This window comes from Mastomys coucha, unplaced genomic scaffold, assembly GCF_008632895.1.
Source record: "Mastomys coucha isolate ucsf_1 unplaced genomic scaffold, UCSF_Mcou_1 pScaffold1, whole genome shotgun sequence".
Classification (NCBI taxonomy): Eukaryota; Metazoa; Chordata; class Mammalia; order Rodentia; family Muridae; genus Mastomys; species Mastomys coucha.
In genome coordinates this window covers 28,088,434-28,109,901 of record NW_022196891.1, presented here as the reverse complement: position 1 = coordinate 28,109,901, position 21,468 = coordinate 28,088,434, and the positions used below count along the sequence as shown (strand labels likewise).

At 46.6% G+C, this 21,468-nt stretch overlaps 1 protein-coding gene across 1 annotated transcript in view; it reads right to left on the bottom strand.

The window, feature by feature from the left end:
- Positions 1-2,084: 2,084 nt before the first annotated feature.
- Positions 2,085-21,468, bottom strand: part of Ctse (cathepsin E) — a 28,006-nt gene continuing 8,622 nt past the window's right edge. Inside the window, exons 2-10 of the mRNA XM_031381920.1 lie at positions 14,103-14,281; positions 13,406-13,562; positions 12,745-12,862; positions 11,738-11,856; positions 8,209-8,408; positions 7,460-7,582; positions 5,198-5,339; positions 5,002-5,100; positions 2,085-2,802 (exon numbers count right to left, since the gene is read on the bottom strand). Of these exons, the coding sequence (XP_031237780.1) occupies positions 2,638-2,802; positions 5,002-5,100; positions 5,198-5,339; positions 7,460-7,582; positions 8,209-8,408; positions 11,738-11,856; positions 12,745-12,862; positions 13,406-13,562; positions 14,103-14,170 (1,191 nt within the window). The 5' untranslated portion in view covers positions 14,171-14,281 and the 3' untranslated portion in view covers positions 2,085-2,637. The remainder of the gene's footprint in view (positions 2,803-5,001; positions 5,101-5,197; positions 5,340-7,459; positions 7,583-8,208; positions 8,409-11,737; positions 11,857-12,744; positions 12,863-13,405; positions 13,563-14,102; positions 14,282-21,468) is intronic.

The following is a 21,468-nucleotide window of genomic DNA, read 5'->3' as shown; positions in this document are numbered from 1 at the left end:
AGAGAGAGAGAGAGAGAGAGAGAGAGAGAGAGAGAGAGAGAACTAACTAAGACTAGGAATAGCATGGGCATTTGAAACCTCCCCTACTGACACACCTCTTCCAACAAAGCCACACCCCTCAATCCTTCCCAAATAGTTGCACCAATTGGGGACCAAGTACTCAAATACATGAGCTGATGGGGGTCATTTTCATTCAAACCACCAGGTAATGACCTCATTACCACGCTCATTTCACCAGTAAGCAGGTGTGGCGCTTCTGGTGGGAATCGAGTCTCAGCTTGTCCAGTTCAGAACTCACATCATTGAACCATCTACTCCCATGCTTGGGTATTTTGTTTAGAACAACAAGCTTTCCTGAATAAACCACAAAGGCCATAAGTTAATAAAACAAATGAAATGAATACCATTTATAAAGATAAAACAAAAGGTATGTACACGCCTGTAACCAAGAGCGGAATGCAAGTGTGCATCCAGGTTAACTGTCTACCTCAGCCTTGGGTGTGTCTTTACTTTCTCTGCCTGTAAGTGACAGAGTGGGCCTGTCCTAGTGACCTTGCAGACCTTAGAGAACCACATCATACCTGGCATAAACCAAGTATGTATTGTTGTGGAACAAAATTTCAAAGAACCAAATGAGCTCGAGAGAAGAGGGGACATACAGACAGCAGAGAGATGTTGGAAGACTCTCTGCAGTATGAAGAACTCCCCTGGATTTACCCTCTTCCCCCATTCCCTCCAGATCCTCCATTTTTATTTAGACCATGTCTTGATGTGTAGCGCATGCTGGCCTTGAACTCACCGACTTCCTGCCTTAGCTTCCGTATTCTGAAAGGAAATCAGCAACTTCGGGAATATGTAGACCATGATTGCTTTTGTGTAGAAATAAAAAACATTGCATAGCAATAACTGTGCCAGTTTATATTATGTGTGTGTGCGTGCGCGCACACACACGTGTGCACAGTCACAGAGCAATAATGTGGATATTAGAGGACAACTTGAGGGAGCAGTTCTCGCCTTCTACCCTGTGGGTTCTGGGAATTGAACTCAGGCCATCAGGCCTGGGAAGAAACCTCTTGGAAAGCTAGTGGTCTCTCCAGAATGAAGTTGGGCTCCAGTTTCTCCATGGGAACCCCCAGGACAGACTGCAGGCAGTTTCCTTACCCACTTCAAGCCAGGGAGTCTACCAAGTACGTTCGTTTACAGTGAACTTTATAAGACATGCCACAGAGAACTCTTTGGGGGAAATGGTTGCGGCTACCTGACAGGTTAGAAGTGTATAAGATGGGATAGGAGGATTCACAGGAAATAATGTAAAGGGTTGTGGAAAACTGAGCATCGAAAGCAACTGTAGTAGGTTAGAGCAGAGGTTTAAATCCATTCCCCGTTGCCATAGCACCTGCTCATTATTTCTGACAACTGATAAGTAAGGTGGGAGGGAAGGTCTCAGGCAGTTATTTGTGTGTGTGTGTGTGTGTGTGTGTGTGTGTGTGTGTGTGTGTGTGTATGAGGTATACTTCACACTGAGCAGAAGGCAGATGAAGGAAGGTTATTTTCATGGGAAAAAAAAAAACCCAGAACGGTGGAAACCCTAGCCATCCATAGAGGTTCAGTGTGACCACAGTGGCTGCCGATAGAGACTTTTGTAGTACATGGTAAAGACTGACAGACAGCCTTAAACCCCCTCATTCACCTTAACATGACCCGTGGAAAGATACCCAGCATTAGCCGTCTCTTAATGGGATTCAGCAGAAGTACCCACTGCCATCTATGTAACATGTTTTTGCCATGGACCAAGGCCTCTAGTTCTAAGTACTGTTTCCGAGGAAGGACAGCTGCAGACTCCCATATCAAATGATACCTCCCAATTCTACTATCCACTCAAACTCTTTTTATGAGATCAAGTCTTGCCCTATGGTCTTGGTTGGCCTGGAGCTTGCTGTGTATCCTTGAACTTAAAGCGATCTTCCCGCCTGAGCGCTGAGATTATAGGCCTTGATTATAGATGAAACAAGTACCACCATGCCTTGTTCCAATTAGCGAAATTCTGAGTATGGGAAATTCTATAGAAGAAAAGAGACTTAAGAGACATTTCAAATTCATTCAATTTATGGTTTTTTTTTTTTATCCAGTTATGGATCTGGCTTGAATCCTGATACAAATAAACCAACTGTAAGAGAATGAGATATGTTTAAATTCTGATTTTTAAGGATATTAGACATTGGATAAAATGACATGATGCTTAGGATTTGCTTGCAAATCTAGAGGCATGGAACCAGAGGGACGGAAGATAAGAGGGGTTAGGCCACACATAGGTGGGTGGTGACATGAGGCAGAGATGTGTAGATATTTATCTTGCCATCACATCTACTGTGTATACGTTTAGAGATTTCCATGAGAGAAAGTCAACAACAAGCAATGAAGACTACAGACAGAACTTCTTTCATCATGGCGATGGTAGAGGTGGTGTATGTATGCAGCGAGTGGGAGGCCGTGCGCTCTCTCATGCTTTGTTTGGTCTGAATACTCTGTTTGGGAAGGCTACACCCCATGGGAAATGACAGTTTTGATAGTTACAAAGGGATCTAACAAGCTAAGTGGGTATCAGGCATTGATTCATGTGTAGGCATGCATCCCTCTTTAGGGGACTGCAGGGGCCAATCCCACTTGGTTATTTCCGCGATCAAAGACTGAGTAGAACTGTCGGATGAAGACGTCCCCCAGGATCCAGAGGGGCCCAGCTGGAGGTGGAATGTCAAGTCCTTGAAAGCCACTGCCGCAGAACTGCATCCCGTCCACCAGGTCCTGGGGGACAAAAGAAGCTCTTAGTAGCAGACAGGGGACGATGGATGTAGTCCTGGGAGCTGTACTGATGGTGGTACCAGCTGTGCAATGGCCTTGGATGGTTGCTGAGTGTCACCGTTGTGGTTGGTGGGTTTTCTATCATTTCCTGCCCCTATTCCAGCTTGCTCAGTACAGGGTATGCTTGCTCCCTTCATTACTGGTGTTCTACAATTCTGAGAACTGTATGTTTTTTACGGCCGTATTTTACCTTCGGTTCATAACTGGAAATGTGAAAACAGAACCTTATTGTGGAAGGCTTGGCGTTAGAGTGCGTTGGTTTAAACCTAATCTGTTTTAGTTTTGAGCAGAGCTCAACTTAATATCAGCTCTATAAATGGCTAGCTGCTACCACTTCCTTCTTCACATCTGGGGAAGAAGCATTTGGGTGGGCTCTCTGAGACACAAGGCAAGGGCACATCCATTGTTCTATGACAAGACTCTAAACTCCCCCAATCTTTTTTTTTTCTTGAGCCATTATGTAACCTCTGTTGTCTAGAACTCACTCTCCTGCCCTGCTCTGCAGGGATAGTGGACATGGACCACCACTCCTGCCTCTCAGTCTTATTTCTCAGTTTAGCAAAGATTTGAGTTCTACCAGGCAGGGGTGGTCTTCCAACAACCGTAGTTGATGAGGAGGTGGGAAAGCCATAGCCTTGTGTGAGAGGACTGGGATAAAATCCAAAGCTATTCCTGCATCCTTTACATGCTGAGATGCCCTGATTGAAACCTGGCAGGTAGGGCAGGGTGTGGTTACCAGCAGAGCCTCTGGTTAGATAAATGTAGCAGAGTAAAGGAGCCAGACATCCCCCAGGGTTCCAAGGGGGCCCAGCTGGAGGATGATGTCAAGTCCTTGAAAGCCACTGCCGCAGAACTGCATTCTGTCTACTAAGACTTAGTGACTTAAGTCCTAGAGTCCAAAGAAGCCCTCAGGAGTGTGGCAAGGGGACTGAGATTGGAGAGCAGGGCTCAGTTTTAACAGTGGTATGTTCTCAGCATGGTGTCTGCAGAGGCTGTTCCAGACTGTCCCAAGAGCTTGAGTGGTTTGCCATGAAGCTATGCCTTAGTGCAAACGATTGTGTTTGCTTAGGTGTCTGTTTATATCTGGTTCCTTTGGGGAGGATAAGGTAAAGGTCACCCTCCACCTTGATGCTGTCACAAGTTCCTGATTTCATAAGGGAGTCTGCTTAAAGATCAACATGTTAAAGTGTGTTGCCAAAGGAGCACAGCTTCAAAACCCAGGCCCCAGGGGATGGGAAGTGACCTGAGGTTCCCAAAATGTCCAGACTTTTGTCTCCACCTCCCCCGTCGGAACTTGGGAATCATTGCAATTAAAAGATATGTTTCACCTTGAGGAGCAAAGGTAATTTGAATTGTGGCCCCTCCCCAAGCAGCTCATTATCTTTTTTTTTTTTTTTTTTGAGACAGGGTTTCTCTGTGTATCCCTGGCTGTCCTGGAACTCACTCTGTAGACCAGGCTGGCCTCGAACTCAGAAATCCACCTGCCTCTGCCTCCCAAATGCTGGGATTAAAGGCATGCACCACCACTGCCCGGCGCTCATTATCTTTTTAAAGTCACTCTTTAAAAACTTTTATGTGTATGTGTGTATCTGTGCGCATGCATGAGTGTGTCCCGCAGAGATCAGGAGAGGGCGTTTGATTTTCTGGAGCTGGAGTTACATGTGGTTTGTGAGCCACACGCACCGGTGCAGAACTCAACTTTGGTCCCCTGGAAGAGCAGCTAAGTGCTCTTAAACTGCTGACCCATCTCTCCAACCCCAGCAGTCAGATCCGAGCCGTATGTCTGAGGATCTTAGCATCCTCTCATGTCTAGTAGGATAATCACATCCCCAGCTGCACACTGATAATGGGGAGGATTAATGTGTTTGTTGATAAATTCCTTATGGCAACATCAGCAATCCCCCTTAAGTGTCTTGTACCTGAGTAGCTGCTAATTTGGGGTAGAACTGGAAACTAGAAGTCCAGGAGTTTCTACCACAGGCAGCTTCATCTCTCTCAGAGAGAACGCCACATCGGCATCCTCTGGACTAACTGGGAAGGGGCTTGGAGGAATGGTAGCCTCGTGTAGATGACTTTGAAGGGGGAAGTGGCAGGTGCGTGGGGAGAGTACTGTGACTCACAGAATAAGGAAACGGCCCTTACCGGCAGGATGTAGGCAGTTGGGCTGAGGGCGTATGAAACCCCGTTGATGAGGAAGGTAACGTTTGGCATCGTGTCGAGAGTGGCACAATCCACCGCGTACTAAAACAGAGAAGGATCAACTTAGACCCAGCTCTCTCCCCAGACAAGGATGGCTCCCCTGCTTCTCTATCATTCTCCACCCTACGTAGACACTCACCTCTCCATCCATGGGTGTGGCCCCAATGGCCTCTTGAAGCTGCTTGATATTGTTGGGGGGGCCGGTGATGAGAGAGGTCCCTGTGTCCACTATGGCCTGGCAGCCATCGGAGCAGAACATCACAGTGTCTCCCACCTGGATTCTAAGGACAAAGAGTGAGCCCCATGGTCCCATGGTTAGAACATGATCCTTGGCCATTCCTGCCCCCATGGGGCCCTTTACCACCACAATAATGGTGTCCTCTTTGGTCTCTTCTACCACAGAAGTGGTAGCATATTTCAACTAGCATATTTGTTTGTTTGTTTCTGTTTGCTTGTTTGAGATAGGGCCTCTCTGCATAGACTTTGTGGTTCTGGAACCACTATATAGACTGGCCTTGTATTCAAAGAGACCTACCTTTATCTGCCAGGTGCTGGGATTAAAGGTGTGTACCACCATACCTGGCCAACTTGCTTCTTTTTCAGACAGTCTCACCCTGTCCAGGCTAACCTCGAACCGATAGCAATTCTCATGGGTGCTCAGATTATAGGCACGAGCCATTATACCTGACTCAACTTGCTTTTTTGACTGAGATTTAGGGTAGGAATACACTTACTTCTTGCACATGCATGGTTACATGCATGCACACATACACACGCGCACGCACGCGCGCACACACACACACACACACAGAAACACATTCTTGAATTTTCTACTGTACTCTGTTTTCATTCAGAAACGCAGATGGAGAGCTGGTCATGGTGGGGAACACCTGTAACCCCAGGACGCAGGAGGCTGACAGGATCCTGAGTGTTCTAGGACAGCTGGGGCTACATGGAAAGATCCTGCCTCAAAAAAATTACCAGCTCCTGGTTTGGTCTATCCTTTGTATAGTTCTTTTTGTTTCTACTTGATTGATTTCAGCCCTGAGCTTGATTATTTCCTGCCATCTACTCCTCTTGGGTGTATTTGCTTCTTTTTGTTCGAGAGCTGTCAAGCTGCTAGTGTATGCTCTCTCAAGTTTCTTTTTGGAGGCACTCAGCGCTATGAGTTTTTCTCTTAGCCCTGCTTTCATTGTGTCCCATAAGTTTGGGTATGTTCTGGCTTCATTTTCATTAAACTCTAAAAAGTCTTTAATTCCTTTCTTTATTTCTTCCTTGACCAAGTTGTCATTGAGTGGAGTGTTGTTCAGCTTCCACATGTATGTGGGCATTCTATTGTTTATGTTGTTATTGAAAACCAGCCTTAGGAGGAATAGCAATATGAACCAACCAGTACTCCTAGAGATCCCAGGGACTAAACCACCAACCAAAGAGTACACATGGTGGGATTCATGGTACCAGGTGCATATGTAGCAGAGGATGGCCTAGTCTGTCATCAATGGGAGGAGAGGACCTTGGTCCTGTGAAGGCTCTATGCCTCAGGGTAGGGGAATGCTAGGGCCAGGAAGAGGAAGTGGGTGGGTTGGTGAGCAGGGGGAGGGGGGATGAGAGAGGGGGTTTTGGGAGGAAACCAGGAAAGGGGATAATATTTGAAATGTAAATAAAGAAAATATCTAATAATTAAACAAAAGAAAAACAAAAACAAGCAAACGAACCGAGATTCCTTAAAGTGATCTCATGAGCATAATTAGGTAAGTGTCGACACTCTGAAAAGCACGAGGAGCCACTGAGAGTCGGCACTGATGTACCTTTTGTCCATCCAGATCGTCTTAGAAACAGAAACCAGACTGTTCTCCCTAAACTCCGCCCTTACCTAGCACAGGGCTGGCCGCATTTCTATCAGCTATGCAATCCTGCTTCCCCATTTGCTCCATGCCCAGGCATGGGTTTCAAGGCTCAGTTTCAGAGCCAATGCCTCCACAAAGCCGTGAGCAGTCTGCAGACAGAGACATCTTGCTCTGTTGGCGGCCATACTGGTGGCTTTCGGAACACTGACCACATGCCCTTTGTGTGGTGGCAATCTGGGACCACACCTCATCTTCCATACAGGCTTTGAGTCCAAATCACCCGTGTCTTTTTCCTGTCACTCAGCCCTTGCCTTGTGTATTAATTAAGGCTGAGTGAGCACAGGGTCGCTGGCTGTGTGACTTAGAGGGAGGCCGGCTAAATGTGCACAGAAGGAAGCCACTCCTCTTGTCCTTTCTGTGTGTTTCCACATCTCTAGTCCAGATGCCAGGTTCCCAGTATCTGCTCTAGTGCCCTGCAGCGTCACCCCGTTAATCCAGTTTGAGTTGTGGCTGTTCTACCATTCAATCATAGCTACGACATAGAGGATACTCACCCATCCAGGGCAATCTGCCAATAGCCTTGCTTGGTGACTGGGACCCAGCTGAGGCTCCCAGAGAAATGAGAGGGGTCATAGCCTCCGAAAGTCAGCTCACTGCCTGAGCCACCTTGTGGGTCACTACACAGAGAGAAAGGCAAGTTGTCAAGAATGGGTCACTGGAAACACAGACAAAAAGTTCAGGGCCCCTTTGTTGCATGTCTGGACACTCACATCTGGTAGCAAAATAAGCTACCTCGGTAGCCTGAGTCTTGGAATCAAAGACTGGGGCTTCTCTGTCCAGTGCCCCGTGCATGTCCCCTGCTTCTTGGATAAAAAGTTTAGGAGGGTAGAGGATATCAGAACTGTACAACCAAGGTCAGGACTATCTTGGGTGTTGGGTGTTTCAAGTGTTGGGTGCAAACACTGTGCAACTGAGGATGCCTCCAAAGTACTCTTTCTCACAGTGTCTACCCTGCTATGGACGGACACTGCGGCGTCTGCAGTTTCCATTGTAGCCACTTCTTCAGAGAAGATAATTTGAAAGCAACATGTCTTACTGGAGCTTGACTATCGGATAATTTTCTTTGGTAGTTATTTCTCAAGTTTTAAGCTGGGATTTAGGAGGATTCTGGAGAAGGAGGGGCATTTGCAGGAGGGAAAGGAGCAGAAAGACCCTAAGCCTGGGGCACTGCAGGACCGAGTGTACCAGGCCGTCTGCCTATAGTCATTCATTGATCGGACCTAGGTGACTCGACTGGCCTCACCTGCTCAAGTAGACAGAAAACATAGGCAGAGCCACAAGGTTCTGGGCCATCATGTTGTCAAACACCGGGGTCACTCCTCCAACAGCCAATGAGGGGTATCCCAGGCCCAGAATCCCATCAAACTCTGCGTTCACAAAGGTCTGGCCAGGTTCCTTGACGCTTTCTCCAAACTGCTGGCCATCCACCGTCAGCCCTTCCACCTGAAGGGAGAATTGCACAAAGGTTCATTGAAGGAGGGTCTCGGATTCCTGGGTAACCATTCTGGGTGAAGCCAGTTCTTCAGCCTCCTTGGGAAATAGGCACACAGATTGTGACTATCATCCCACTCATGGAATTTCTTCCTGTGACTTCAAAAATCGGACTATAATGTAATGCAGAAAACATGAGTGTCTATTTTTAATAACAGTCCACATTCCCGTGTAACCCTCTTGAAGTAACACAGGACATTCCGGAACCCGAGCAGGCCTTTCATACACCCTGCCAGTCTTTGTATCCCTCCGCAAGAGTGACTCATCTCTCAAGCAACATTGGTTTTTGTCTATTTCAGCGGTTCTCAACCTTCCTAATGCTGGAGTGACCCTTTAATACAGTTTCTTAGGTTGTGGTGACCTCCAACCGTGACAACACTTTCATTGCTACTTTGTAAGTATAATTTTGCTACTGTTATGGATCGTAATGTACGTATATGTTATTTTTTCATTGTTTCAAATTGATCCAAAGGGGTTGCTACTCAGAGGCTGAGAAACACTGTCTTTTGCTGAGTGGATAGCTGGGCTGTTTCCAATTATTTGATTATTAATAATAATCCTTTGGCACTTCCTCTGGTGAACACATGTACAAATTTCCACAGGCTCTGGTATAGCCCAGGCTAGCACAGAGCTTACTATGCAACGGGGGAAATCTTAACCTTCTAATGCTCTTGCCTCTGCCTCCTGGGTGCTGGGATTACACATGTGTATCACCTTGTCCAGTTTATGTGGTCCTGGGGATCCAATTCTGGGCTTTGTGTACGCTAGGCAAGCACTCTGCACTGGGTGACTGAGACAGGGTGTCACTACGTAGTCTTGGCTGTCCTAAAACTCTTTATGTGGGCCAGGCTGACCTGCCTGCCTCTATTTCCTGAGTGCAGGCCTATGTCACCATGTCTAGCAAGCCCCAGTGCTTATAAGAATCTTTTCACATTTTGTTGTTATAGTTGTTCTGATGAAGTTATGAAGTAATTCTATCAGTTCTCTGGAAGATGCGTCTAGAGTTTTCCTTGTGGGAAAAGGTTTTTGTTTGTTTTGTTTTGTCTTAATAGCAGAATCAACATTTCAAATAGATACCAGATTATTAATTTCTATTTTATTATATCAGTTTTGCTATTGATCAATTTAAAATTACTGTAAGCGTGTCAGTATAAAGCAATTTTTGATATCTTGTTTTGAGGTTGACAAGATCACTGTGTTTCATTTTTCTGGACTAGTCAAGGCAGAGAGGGTCACCAGTTTGGTTGCTCTTTGCAAACAGTTAATTTGTGACATTGTTGATTTTGTTTGTAGTGTGGATTTCCTATTTTACTGATGTCCTGCCCTTCTCTACATTATTTCTTTCCTTCCCTTTCCTTTGGGTTTGGTTTGCACCTGTTTATTAGCGGCTTGCTTCTTACTGTCGGCTACTCCAGACAGTGGCTTAGATCACTGGCTTTTCTGATATTTACATTTCAGGCTTCATGAACTGCATTAATCTGCATGTGTTATATATGTATTAGGCATTTGGCCTGATACAGTTGCAGATGCCAATTGGGAGTGCACGTAGGATGTGGTTTCTAACCTAGGGTTGTGGCCTGAGGTCTACAGATGAGGCATCAAAGGGAAGATATGTGCCAAGTGGGAAGGATGCCAACGGCAGTCTGTGGAGATGGGCTGGCACCACACTGTCCTCTATACCTCAGTGAAGGTATGCTGGGTTACAGCAGAAGCTGACACTGCCGCAGAGGCAAGTGGGCACCTGGCCCCACAGCCAGAAGTGCTGAAGGAGAGGCCACTGCAGCTGGAGTTGCTATGGGCGTGACTGGTCCCTGCTCCATTCTGGGGAGCTAGCAGGGAAGTGACAAGCTGTATGCCAGAACCTGTGGATCTCAGTCCCTTCCAGACTTACTACAATTACCAGTTTGAAGAGCAGCCTTCCAAGTGGTTATTTATACTGTACCACATACATATAATATATTTACATATGTGTGTATAATTTCAACAGAAAGCTCTGCTTCATCTATAAAATTTTACATAAAAAGCATCTTTTTCTGATAAGAAGATGTTACTGAAACTTTTCTCAAATTTTGAGACGGGGTTTCACTATGTAGTCCTTAGCTGGCCTGGAACTCTCTATGTAGGCTAGGCTGGCCTCAAACTCAGAGATTGATCTATCTGCTGCAGCCTTCCAAGTGCTGGGATTAAAGGGTGTGTGCTACCATATCTGGCTTTACTTAAACTTTAAAAAAATGATTGTTTTTAGTGATTCATTTTTCTTTTATTGGTGTTTCTTTTTATTTGCATTCGCTTTTCCTGCACTTGCGCTGAGTCCTGGATCCCCTGGAACTGGAGTTACAGACAGTTATGAGCTGTCAATAGGTACTGGGAACTGAACCGAGGTCCTTTGGAAGAGCCATCCCTGCTCTTAACCACTGAGCCATCTATCCAACCCATTTAAACATATTTTAAGGAGACTTATTATCCTAGAGAGAATAATTAAGTCCATTAATATATTTGCTTTGCCTTATATTATTTGATGATCAGCTCGCTAGAGTACTCAGACCCCACACATTTCATAAGGGCTCAGAAAGACATGCACCAGGTTTAACGGGAGAAGGGGGACAGAGAAGAAAAGAGAGTTTTCTGTTAGCTGCCCTTTTTAAGTCAATAATACAACCCATGTTCAAAGTTTGGGAGGGATTCTGATGAAGACTGAGCTCTACTGGCCTTAGGATCATGCTAGAGCTAGGATTATGACTCATCAGCATGGGGCATTCTCTATTTCTCCCAAGGCCTATACACTTGCATCCAGGCAGAACCAGGACTCCCCTGGATCTCTGATTCCTACAAGGCAGGGACCTTAGGGATCTCTGTCATGAGAAGTTCAAGGACATTGTCTAGCCCTGCGGCTTTGACACCTGGGCTTCTTCCCTGTGTTGGATTCCTGCCTCCTGCCTTCCCACTTCACTAATGGAACCCCCAGCCTGTCAACTGGCTTGCACTTCTTTTTTCTCTCAAGATGACGGCCTGCTCTTATCCCCTCAGTGCCGAGGAATTGCCGATCCAGCCCTGACACCAGGCATTATGCTCTGAGCCTTGTTTCCTGGAGGGAGTCCCATGCTGCTCTCTAGGGTTTGGCATACTGCCCTCTCAGGTAGGAAGGATTGCTCCCTTGTCCTGGAAACAGCCTTGTCTACCTCTCCCAAGACAGAGCTGAAACTGTGCCCCGGAGGCCTCTGAATCACATCCTACTATCCCCGTGCCTAGTTCTGGGGCAAGATGTGGAGGACTGTACTCACAGAGACTTGGTCAGCTCCGATGATTCCTGTCAGGCTCCCGGTACCATACTGGATGGAGAAATGATTCCCTACCTCCATGTATGTACTGGACTGCGACGGGTGGAACACGGGGTGTGCCTCTGGAAAGCAAGAAGGCTGCTCGAGTCTTCTACCCCATCCCCCCATCCCAGGCTATGGGGTGGCTCCCTTCAGCTCCCCATACTAGGTGGAAGATGGGGCTTCCTTGAACAGGCTTATCATGGCCTTTTACTAGGGAGCTGCTGGCCACAGGTGTGTTCTAACCAGGAGTCAAATATTTGTCCCTGGGCAAACCTGGTTACTCACAGTGACTTCATAGACACAAGATAAGCACTGTTCACCAGGCGCCGGCAGCAGCCTCAGCCATCAGTGTGGGCCCGACCCACGTCGAGTTTCAATTACTACTCTAGAAAAATCACCCCCACCTCTTCGCCTGACCTTGACAATGTCTAGTGTCAGAGTTTCAAAGAGCTTCTGTCCTTGAGATGTGTCCTACACAGAGCAAGCTTTCTCTGTTTAGGGCTTCTGTTTCCAATCTCTGTAGAGACCCTACATTACCTCTGGCCGAATGGGCACACCCATGCCACTGTGTCCCACCAGCCACACCTCCAAGAGAGCCAGTGCATCAGGGCCTCCTTGAAGCAGGTACACAGTTTTCCTTAGAATTCAATCTACCTATTCCAAGTACAGACCAAAGGAACTTTCCCCCATGTTCCTTTGGGTGTTCCAAAGGAAGTGAGTCACCAAGTCAAAGACTTCTCTTCCCAATGGCTAATTTTCTCTCCATCAATTCTGAAAGCATGAAGGTTGTTATCTTAACTGGTAGGTGCCTTTCATGTCTGTCCCTGGTCCAGACACACCAAACAGAGATAGGAAGGGGAAGCCGGTATGGCAGGGAGGACAAGTGGAGGAAACCCGAGTCTCTCTATGCCACAAGGTACTATCTCAGCCTCCAAGAAGTAGCTCCCGCCACTGCCAAGCTCACTTACTGCATGCTGGGCTGGTGCAGTACACAGAAGGGACCCAGAGGTTGGATGAACCGGTGTCAAAGATGACGGTGAAGTTTTGCGGTGGGGTGCCAATAGAGATAGTGCCGAAGTATTCCATCTGTAGGGAACGGAGAGAGAGTGTGTGGGCTGAATGGAGGGGAAGGGCACCAGTGTGAAGTACCACAGGCTACAATCTACAGAGCCTAGAAGAGGCAAGCTGGAGACAAAGGATGGAAGGAACAGAGCAAGGACCACCAGGGAGGAAACTGAGGATAGCCCAGGAGACTTCGTTCCAGCCTTCTCTCCTTATCCTGATTCTCATGGTGTCATCAGAGGCCTGGAGGTGTGGCGGAACAAGTTCTTTCTTTGCCTAGAGGAATATCTAGTAAAATGCCCAGCTGGGCACACAGAAAGGGTCTTTCTTTTTGGAACACGTATCATGCTTATTTCTTTCCTCTTGAAGAAAGCCCTGCGCCCTGGGTCATGTTGAAGCCTGCTTTACAGAGTAGACAGAGACTGGGGGATTTTTCTATTTGAATCCCCCAAGCAAAGAAATCCATGCCCGATCATGATGTCACCAATGCAGTGCCAGCCCCTGCTGAAGGCCCCAGCCTTCCTCCCTACACCTGATGTCCCCAGACTTCAACCTAAGAAATCTTACATCCAGGTAGTTGATGAGGGGCTCATTGGTACTCTGATCCACATTACAGGACTCGCGGAATCGGATCATGTCCAAGTTATGAGACCTCCAGAATTCCGAGAGCTGTCCTTGGGCCCGTAGTTTCTTCCGGAGGGACTGGTGTCTTCTGAGGGGCACTCTGGAGAAAAATGAGGAAGCAAAGGGGCATCTCTTCTCCTCCTGCCTCTGTTACCTGTACATCCATCAGTACAGAGCCTCACTACAGCAAGACCAGGTGTGGCCAGAAGCAGCAATGGCTCTGTCCTGTAGACTCAGAATTTGAGTAGAAATGGCTCTCCCTCCTGGGTACTGGCCTTGTGAGATTTTCTAGGGAATGGGAGGTAGGACACAGTCTACAGTTTGATCGTAAAGGGCTGACTTAAAGGGATGGGTAGACGCTGTGGATAATAGTGCTCAGGTCCCCTTGGGAAAGTATTTGAAGTTTTGGAGTTATAAACCACAGCTATGGCACATACCTTTGAACAACACAGGGGAATCCCTTGAGCGGAGGGAGGCACCTACACTGGAAAGAGAGACCTGGGGGACCTTCTCTAGGGATTCCCATGAAATCCCAGTTTCTTCTATTCATTTCCTCATTAGCTTTCCTCTCCCAGGGCAGCCCTGAGCTGGGGTTGGGGGATGCCTCAGGTAGAACTCAGTGCTGGAGACAGGCCCTTACCTGTGCAGAACCCCTTGGGCCTGAGCCAAGTCCAGGAGCAGCAGCAACAGCACAAGGAGGGGCTTCATTGTGGTCCAAGTGGCAGCTTCTCGCTCCGATCTCCCTTCCACCTTTCTTTCTTCTTGAGCACAGGGCAGGGGCACCAGCTCTTCCTGGTGCCCAGACCTGCCCTGCCCAGTCTGAGGACCCAATGATAAGGTCTGGAGTCAATAGCCATGCCCAGGGTAAACACTATGTGTAATAGGACGTCCCTTGTCTGCCCCTGCGTCCCTTTCTTGTGCTTGGGGAGCTAAGGGCAAAACCTGTGTGTGTGTGTGTGTGTGTGTGTGTGTGTGTGTGCACTCTCTGAAAATGAGGGGTGTTAAAGTATCAGCTTCATCCAAGGTCTTTGGACATGCGACAGTGGCTTTAAGAAACCCCATGTTTATTGTCTAAAAGAGCAAAAGTGAACAAGGATCCCAGCCTGTTGAACCGATACTATGAGTGTTCAAGTTGAAGATTCCAGAAAGGCTGAAGACGAAATAACATATATGTAGCAGGATTGTAGCTCAAAACATTAGCCGGGCTTTTGTTCCCATAGTTTTTGTCCTCCCTGCATTCCTCCAGAGACTCCCAAAGCAATTTGTCCTACTCAGAGCAAACCAGTGCTTCCCAAAGGTCCTGAAATGGGACAGTCTAGCTATCAATTTGTGGGGCAAGCTTTCTTGGTTCCAGACTTGATGAGTCTGACTCTGGGGTTTGTATGGAAGGGACTGAAGAGGCATGATGGAGGGGCTGAGTCTGGAGCAAGCCTGTATTGGTGTACCAGGGTAGCCATAACAACGCACCAGAAGTCAGTGGCTTAAAAGCATTTATTTTCTTGTGATCCTAGAGGTTGGAAAGTCAAGTTTTCTTACCATCAACTCCATCCTGTGACTGTCCTTCCTCAACTTTCCTGACTTAAGAGAGGTAGGGGGTGATGAGAGGGAAACCTTCTTAACTGGACTCCAGTCAATGACCTCTGAGCTGGAACAGAAGGGCCAGTACCCTCAGGGAGCTCTGGTTATAAAATAATGGAGTGCCTGGGTTAGGGTTAGTTCTGCCCATGCCAGCTTGTGTTATGGCAAACTGCCAGCACCTTGCCTTTTATCTCTGATGCCCAGGAGAAGGCAAAATTGGGTCTGAAGCCAGGCCAAGCCTTTTTCGAGATCCAAAATATTGAAGAGACACCCAAAAGAGGAGGAAAATGCAAAACTGGCTTTCCCTTGTCCCCAAAGCCACCACGCCTCTCTGGCACTTACACATTTCCTGGGGAGCCCATCCTCTGACTGCCCACAAGGGTGAGGGGCCTGTCTGCCCCCTGAAGAGCAGCGTGCTGCAGCAGGGCTGGGAATTCCTGCCACTCATCCAGAATTAAGCTCTGTCATGGTTGCCCACAGTTGCCTGAGCAGACACCTCAGCAACAGCAGTGTCTGGGTGTGTAGGAAGTTTAAGTGCACAAAACAAGGACTGTGGATTTACTGAAAATCCTTTAACATATCCCATGGGCAGGATACTGTCACTGAGAAAACCTTGTGCTGGAGGATCACTCCCGGGTCCTCAAGACCAATCCACTTGCACAGCAGATGGGAACACCGTCCGAGAGAGCTTTAGTGATCCCCAATGGTACAAGTCGTTAGAGCTGGGCTAGGGTGACCCAGGTTTCCTAACTGCTAGTCCAGGGCTCCTTCTGCATATATCACTGGGTATTGACGTCAGTGTACCTGAGCCCTCTCCCTTCAGACCTCTCCCCATCTGTTTATCAAATGTATAGGGATAAGATGGACCATGTTTAAATGAGACCTGGGCAACCATGAGTTACTTGACCCCAAGGAAGAAGGTTCACTCTGCCTGTCTGTTAATAGAGTCTGCTGAGTTTGGGAAAGTCTGAGAAAGACTGAGAGCAGGCCTGTGGGGACTTTTGTCAGAGCTGATGGGCTCTGTCCTTTCTGGAAACACCAGGAACCTCACCTAACCTGGCTCACTGCATCCTCCCACACTGAAATGGAAAACTATTGTGGACTATTGTTATGGACAGTGTGAGCCATTTCTGGAAACAAAAGCCCCTAGGCTTATGGGTGGCTATGTGTGTGTGTGTGACCTCTGGGGAAAAAAAAATCAGAGAGATCATTAGGAATTGGCACAGGGGCAAAGGACACAATGTAGGCAGCCATCCAGTGTCTCGGGGTGTGCAGAGGAACCTTGAGAAGAGGGCTCTCCCGGAGTGGCTGGCTGCGTGCAGAGGTTCGACAGTTTCCAGAACGTGGGGAAGCTGTTGGTGGTGACACTACCTAATTAGCTTCTCTTCTTATAGTTTCAGATTGCAGAGGATACAATAATGACAGAGAGCAGCTGCACAGGGCTACGTGGGAGTCAGCTGGTCTAAGGATAAAAGGTCTACTACTGGTGTGGGATGCGCGCTGGCTCCTGATGGCAGGGAGCTACCCTCCAGGAGACTCCTTCTCCATCTCTGGCAAAATGACCCTGACAAAGAGTTAAGAAAATGTCCCAACCTCTTTCTGCTCAGAGCCAATGGATGAAGGAAAATCCACTGTACCACAGGTGGCAAGGCAAAGAGAGACTGGCCCAGGATGCTTGGCTCCATTTCGTTTTGCCTTAACTGCCGCCCAACCATAAAGTCATTTTTCTCAGAACCTCGTGTCCTTATGTCTAAAATGAACTTCATGTCCTCATCTCTAAAATGAAGAGGTTGTGTTGAATATCGATAAGAAGAAACAGTGGGGAGGGCATAGCTGTGTCTCAGACCCTATGTTAAAGGACTTAGAAATATTCCTTCAGACTTCACACCAATCCTTCAAGGATATTTAAAGCCGTTTCACATGTGAGGAAACAGAGACCCAGGATGGCTCCTATGCAGTGCTGTAACCCCAATCCAAACCCAGGTTTGCCTAACTTTAAAGCTAATGTTTCTAACCATGGCACTGTACTGTGGCAGGGGTTCTCAACCTGTGGGTCGAGACCTCTTAGGAGCCATAAATCTGTATATCAGATATTTACATTACAATTCATAACATCATTATTTATAACAGCAGGAGTAGTAATGAAAAGAATTTTATGTTTGGGGTCGCCACAACATGAGAAACTGTATTAAGGGGTCACAATATTAGGGGGGTTGAGAAGTACTCTTCTAGAGGGTCTTATGTTCTAGAACCTCTTTCTGAAAGAGGGAGATAGAGAAGCTAAGGAAAAAGGGAGAGATTAATTTCTGCTATGGCAGATGATTTGTAGGTTTGGAAAAATAAAAGGTGTCTATAGGCCCTGGTGTGGTAACAAATATTCTCATTCACACTCATAAAAATGTGTGTGTTGTTTGAGACATGGTCTCACTATGTATCCAAAGTACTCACTATGTATCTCCTCATTATGTGTTTTTAAAAACTATTTTTTTTTTGTCTTGCCTTCAATAAGCCATGCAGGAAGATTCACTACTGTATTTCTTTTCTTTTTCTTTTTTCTTTTAATTTTTTTTACTGTGCTTCACTTTTTGTATTTCTTGTAGGTGCAAAAATTACATCTGCATTACCTCTCTGGCTGCATTATGAAAAAATAAAACTTCCATCCCTTCATCTGTTTAATGCAGCAGAAACAGAGAACTTGGCGTGAAACACGTTTTTTCCACACAGCTTTCCTTTCTTTGCTTTTTTTTTTTTTTTTTTTTTTTTTTTTTTTTAAGTTTCCCATTTTCGTGGAACCGGAAGTCGGAAGATTCTGACCTCCCCAGCATCTCTGCATGTCAGGAACTCAGTCAGTTTGAGTTGTTACTACAAACCACCAGTTGTATTATGGGAAATTGGTTTTTAGACCAGAAATTGAGCAGCGTCGCCAGTAGAGGGCGCAGGCACCATGGAGGTTTCCTGGTCGGATGCTGCCTCCACTTGACAGCACGCGCATGCGTGCCATGCTTCTTGCAGCGTGACTTAACCTGCTTGAATGCAGACAAAGCGGGGGTTTGAGTCCTACCAAAGGGCTTGTGATACCATCGATTTTTTTTTCTTTTTTGAGTTTCAGATTCAACTATAAAAGAGGAAGTGTGTGCAGGATATGGTGGGGCACTCCTATATAATATCAGCACGGGGGAAGCCGAGGCAAGAGGATCTGCTGCAAGTGTGAGGCTAGTCTAGTCTACAAAGCAAGCTCCGGCCAGCCAGAGTTACACAGTGAGACTATGCTGTCTCCAACAGGGAGGGAGAGCCATCTACAGGAGGAAAATCACATTCAAAAGAGCAATTACGATTATGTCTGTTTCAAGATGCTGAGACAACCATCTGATTAAGATTCAACAAACTCCCTTGCGGAAAAGCCTCCAAGCGTAGGTCTTGGCAGACAGTGCGTATTTATTTACAGACTCGGGTGCATAATCTCATTTCAGAAAGAGGAGCACTGAGGCCCCTCTCTTTTTCAGTAGGCATGATTCGGGTGTAGCTACTACCTCAGTGTAGTTCGTCTGACTAACCTTAAACATCGGGGTGGTTTGAAGGAGACTGGCCCCATGGGCTTATGTATTTGAATGTCTGGTCCCCAGCTGGTAGACTGTTTATGAAGGATTAAGTGTGGCCTTGTTGAAGGAGGCGTAGATCACTGGGGGCGGGGGTGGGCTTTGAGTTTTCCCTTAAAAGTCAAATCAGTGAGGGGCAATAAGACAAACTGTGCCCTCTGGGTGAACTTTATGGGAAAAGTAAAAAAAAAAAAAAAAAAAAAAAAACAAAAAAACAAAAAAACAAAAAAACCAACCCACACCAGACCTGGTCTTGCTATCTCTGCCTGATGCCTGTGAATTAGGTTGTAAGCTCTCAATTACTGCTCCAGCGCCAAGCCTGCCTGCTTGCTGCCATGCTTCCCACCATGATGGCTGCGGCCTCTGCAACTGTAAACAAGCTTCCGATTGAGTGACTTTCTTCTATAAGTTGATGTGGTCACGGTGTCTCTTCACAGCAATAGAACAGTGACAGAGACGAACACAGCCGTGCCTGTTCTCATGTAAGAATGGCAGCAGCTTGGAGCAAAGTGCCCATGGCAGCGGACAGAAGCAATGTGTAGAGACTTTGTTTTGTAGCTGGAGCCTGGAGGATACACCACGGACTAGATAGAACGAAGGAGACTGGGGTCAAGGAGGACACCTACAGTTGGTCTAACTGATGCCCAGGAACTGTGCGAAGTGCTGCAGGTTCAAGGTCCAAAGCATCCTTTGTGATTGAGAACTTAAAAAGCCCTGGTAATAAATGTTTCAGAGTTATTATCTATGAATGAAATGCTTTGGAGCCATAATGAAAAGGCTCTGGGGAAAACCCTCTTGGGTACATTACTCGGTTGGAAAAGTGGGGCAGAATGTGAGTATGTTACCATTCATATAAAATAAAAGATGAAAAATGCATTAAAAATATAGTATACATATATACATATGCAATATAGTGTACATGTGTGGGCACACACACACACACACACACACACACACACACATCTTGAGGCAGGAGAGCATAGGGAATACCTTAATAACTTGGAACTCCACTTGGCTTGAATTCCTCTTCTAACCACACACCTCAGGACCATCCCCCACACACACACACATGTCGGCACTAAATTGCAAGTACACCCCACTCAGAACAATGGAATAAGTTTGTATTCATTAAATGTATTCCAGCCGGAATGTATCTTGGCATATGAATGACAGGGATTGATCTGGTTTGGACTGATTTGGGATGCATGTTCAATAAGGCAAACTGGGCCCTCTGAGTGAACTTTTAGGAAAAAATAATTATTTACCTTCTTATGTTTATGCATAGTTGGCCATGCATATGATTAACATCAGATGCATTATGGGAAGAGACATGCACAATGATCGAAGGCTTTATGTAACTGAAGCTGTCAATCAAAATTATCTATGGCACACCCCTTAGAAACGAGACTACTCCTCCTTCACCTCATTAGGGAAGGCTCTAACAGTAACCTGGAGTATGCACTTGTTTACCTAGATAGCTTACTGTTACTCTTTAAGTTCATGTATGTAATTTATTAGTGTGTGTGTGTGTGTGTGTGTGTCTGTACATGCCTTAGCAGGCGTGTAGAGGTCTGACAACTTGAGGGAGTTGGATTTCTCCTTCCACTATGTAGGTACCAAGGATCAAACTTAAGTCACCAATCAGGCTTGGCAGCAAGCGCCTCTAAGTGCTGGGGGCCGGTACCTTTGATAGAACATCTGGGCTACCAGGTGTGCCTGTGCAATGTTGTTAAGATAAATATATTTCCAAGGCATTGTTTCCTCTACTTTTTCAAATGAAGAAATTGATGTTCAGAAAACTCCAGTAGCCGTACCACTCACTAGGCTAGAGGTAGAGAGGCTCCAACCACAAGCACACAAGCACGCAAGCACGTGGCTCCTTTTTACTGAGTCTGCACTGCCTCTTCCTCCCCTATTAGTACGTCTGCTGTGCCTGCAACTGGAATGGGAGGAAGAGCCTCAAAGTGTCGCAGACTTTGAGACAGAGCAGGAAGCAGCCAGTTGGGACCTGAGAGCACTGGCTCATCTTCTAGCCCTGCATCATCCCTAGCTTAATAAGCCTGGGGCAAGTAACTTCCCACCTCTGAAAGACAAAGAAACCTTTACAATTTGTGGTCCTACTGTTGAGTGGGGAATCACATTTGGTCCCTAATTCTTTTTTTTTCTTTTTTAAAGATGTATTTATTATTATATCTACGTACACTGTAGCTGTCTCCAGACACACCAGAAGAGGGTGTCAGATCTCATTACTGGTGGTTGTGAGCCACCATGTGGTGGCTGGGATTTGAACTCAGGACCTTCAGAAGAGCAGTCAGTGCTCTTAACCGCTGAGCCATCTCTCCAGCCCGGTCCCTAATTCTTTACCACTAGAATTAGAGGAAGTTTTTCTCAATGAGAATACGTTAAACAATGGCAAAAACAATGTGGTAGGGTATATGAGGTAGCTAAATAGGTGGAAGTGATTGCTGCTTAGCCTGAGGCCCTGAGTTCAGTTCCCAGGCCCTACATAGCATAAGGAGGGAACTGATTCCCTCAAATTACTCTCTGACCTCCACACAAACACTGTGGCATGGGTGTGTACTGCCTCCCCATACACACAATAAATATATTTTATAAACAGCAACAACCTGGTGTTGCAAGCTGGTGTCCAGCTACTTGAATATGGAAAGATCAAGGCCTACTGGTGACTTAATCAGACCCTGCATCCAAACAAACAGTGGGAAGGGGGTTGGCACTACAGCTCAGTGGCTGGGTGCTTACCCAGCATGCCCAAGGCCCCATGTTCGATTCCCTAGCACCAAAAAAGAAAACCAGAAACCCAAGCCTGAAAAC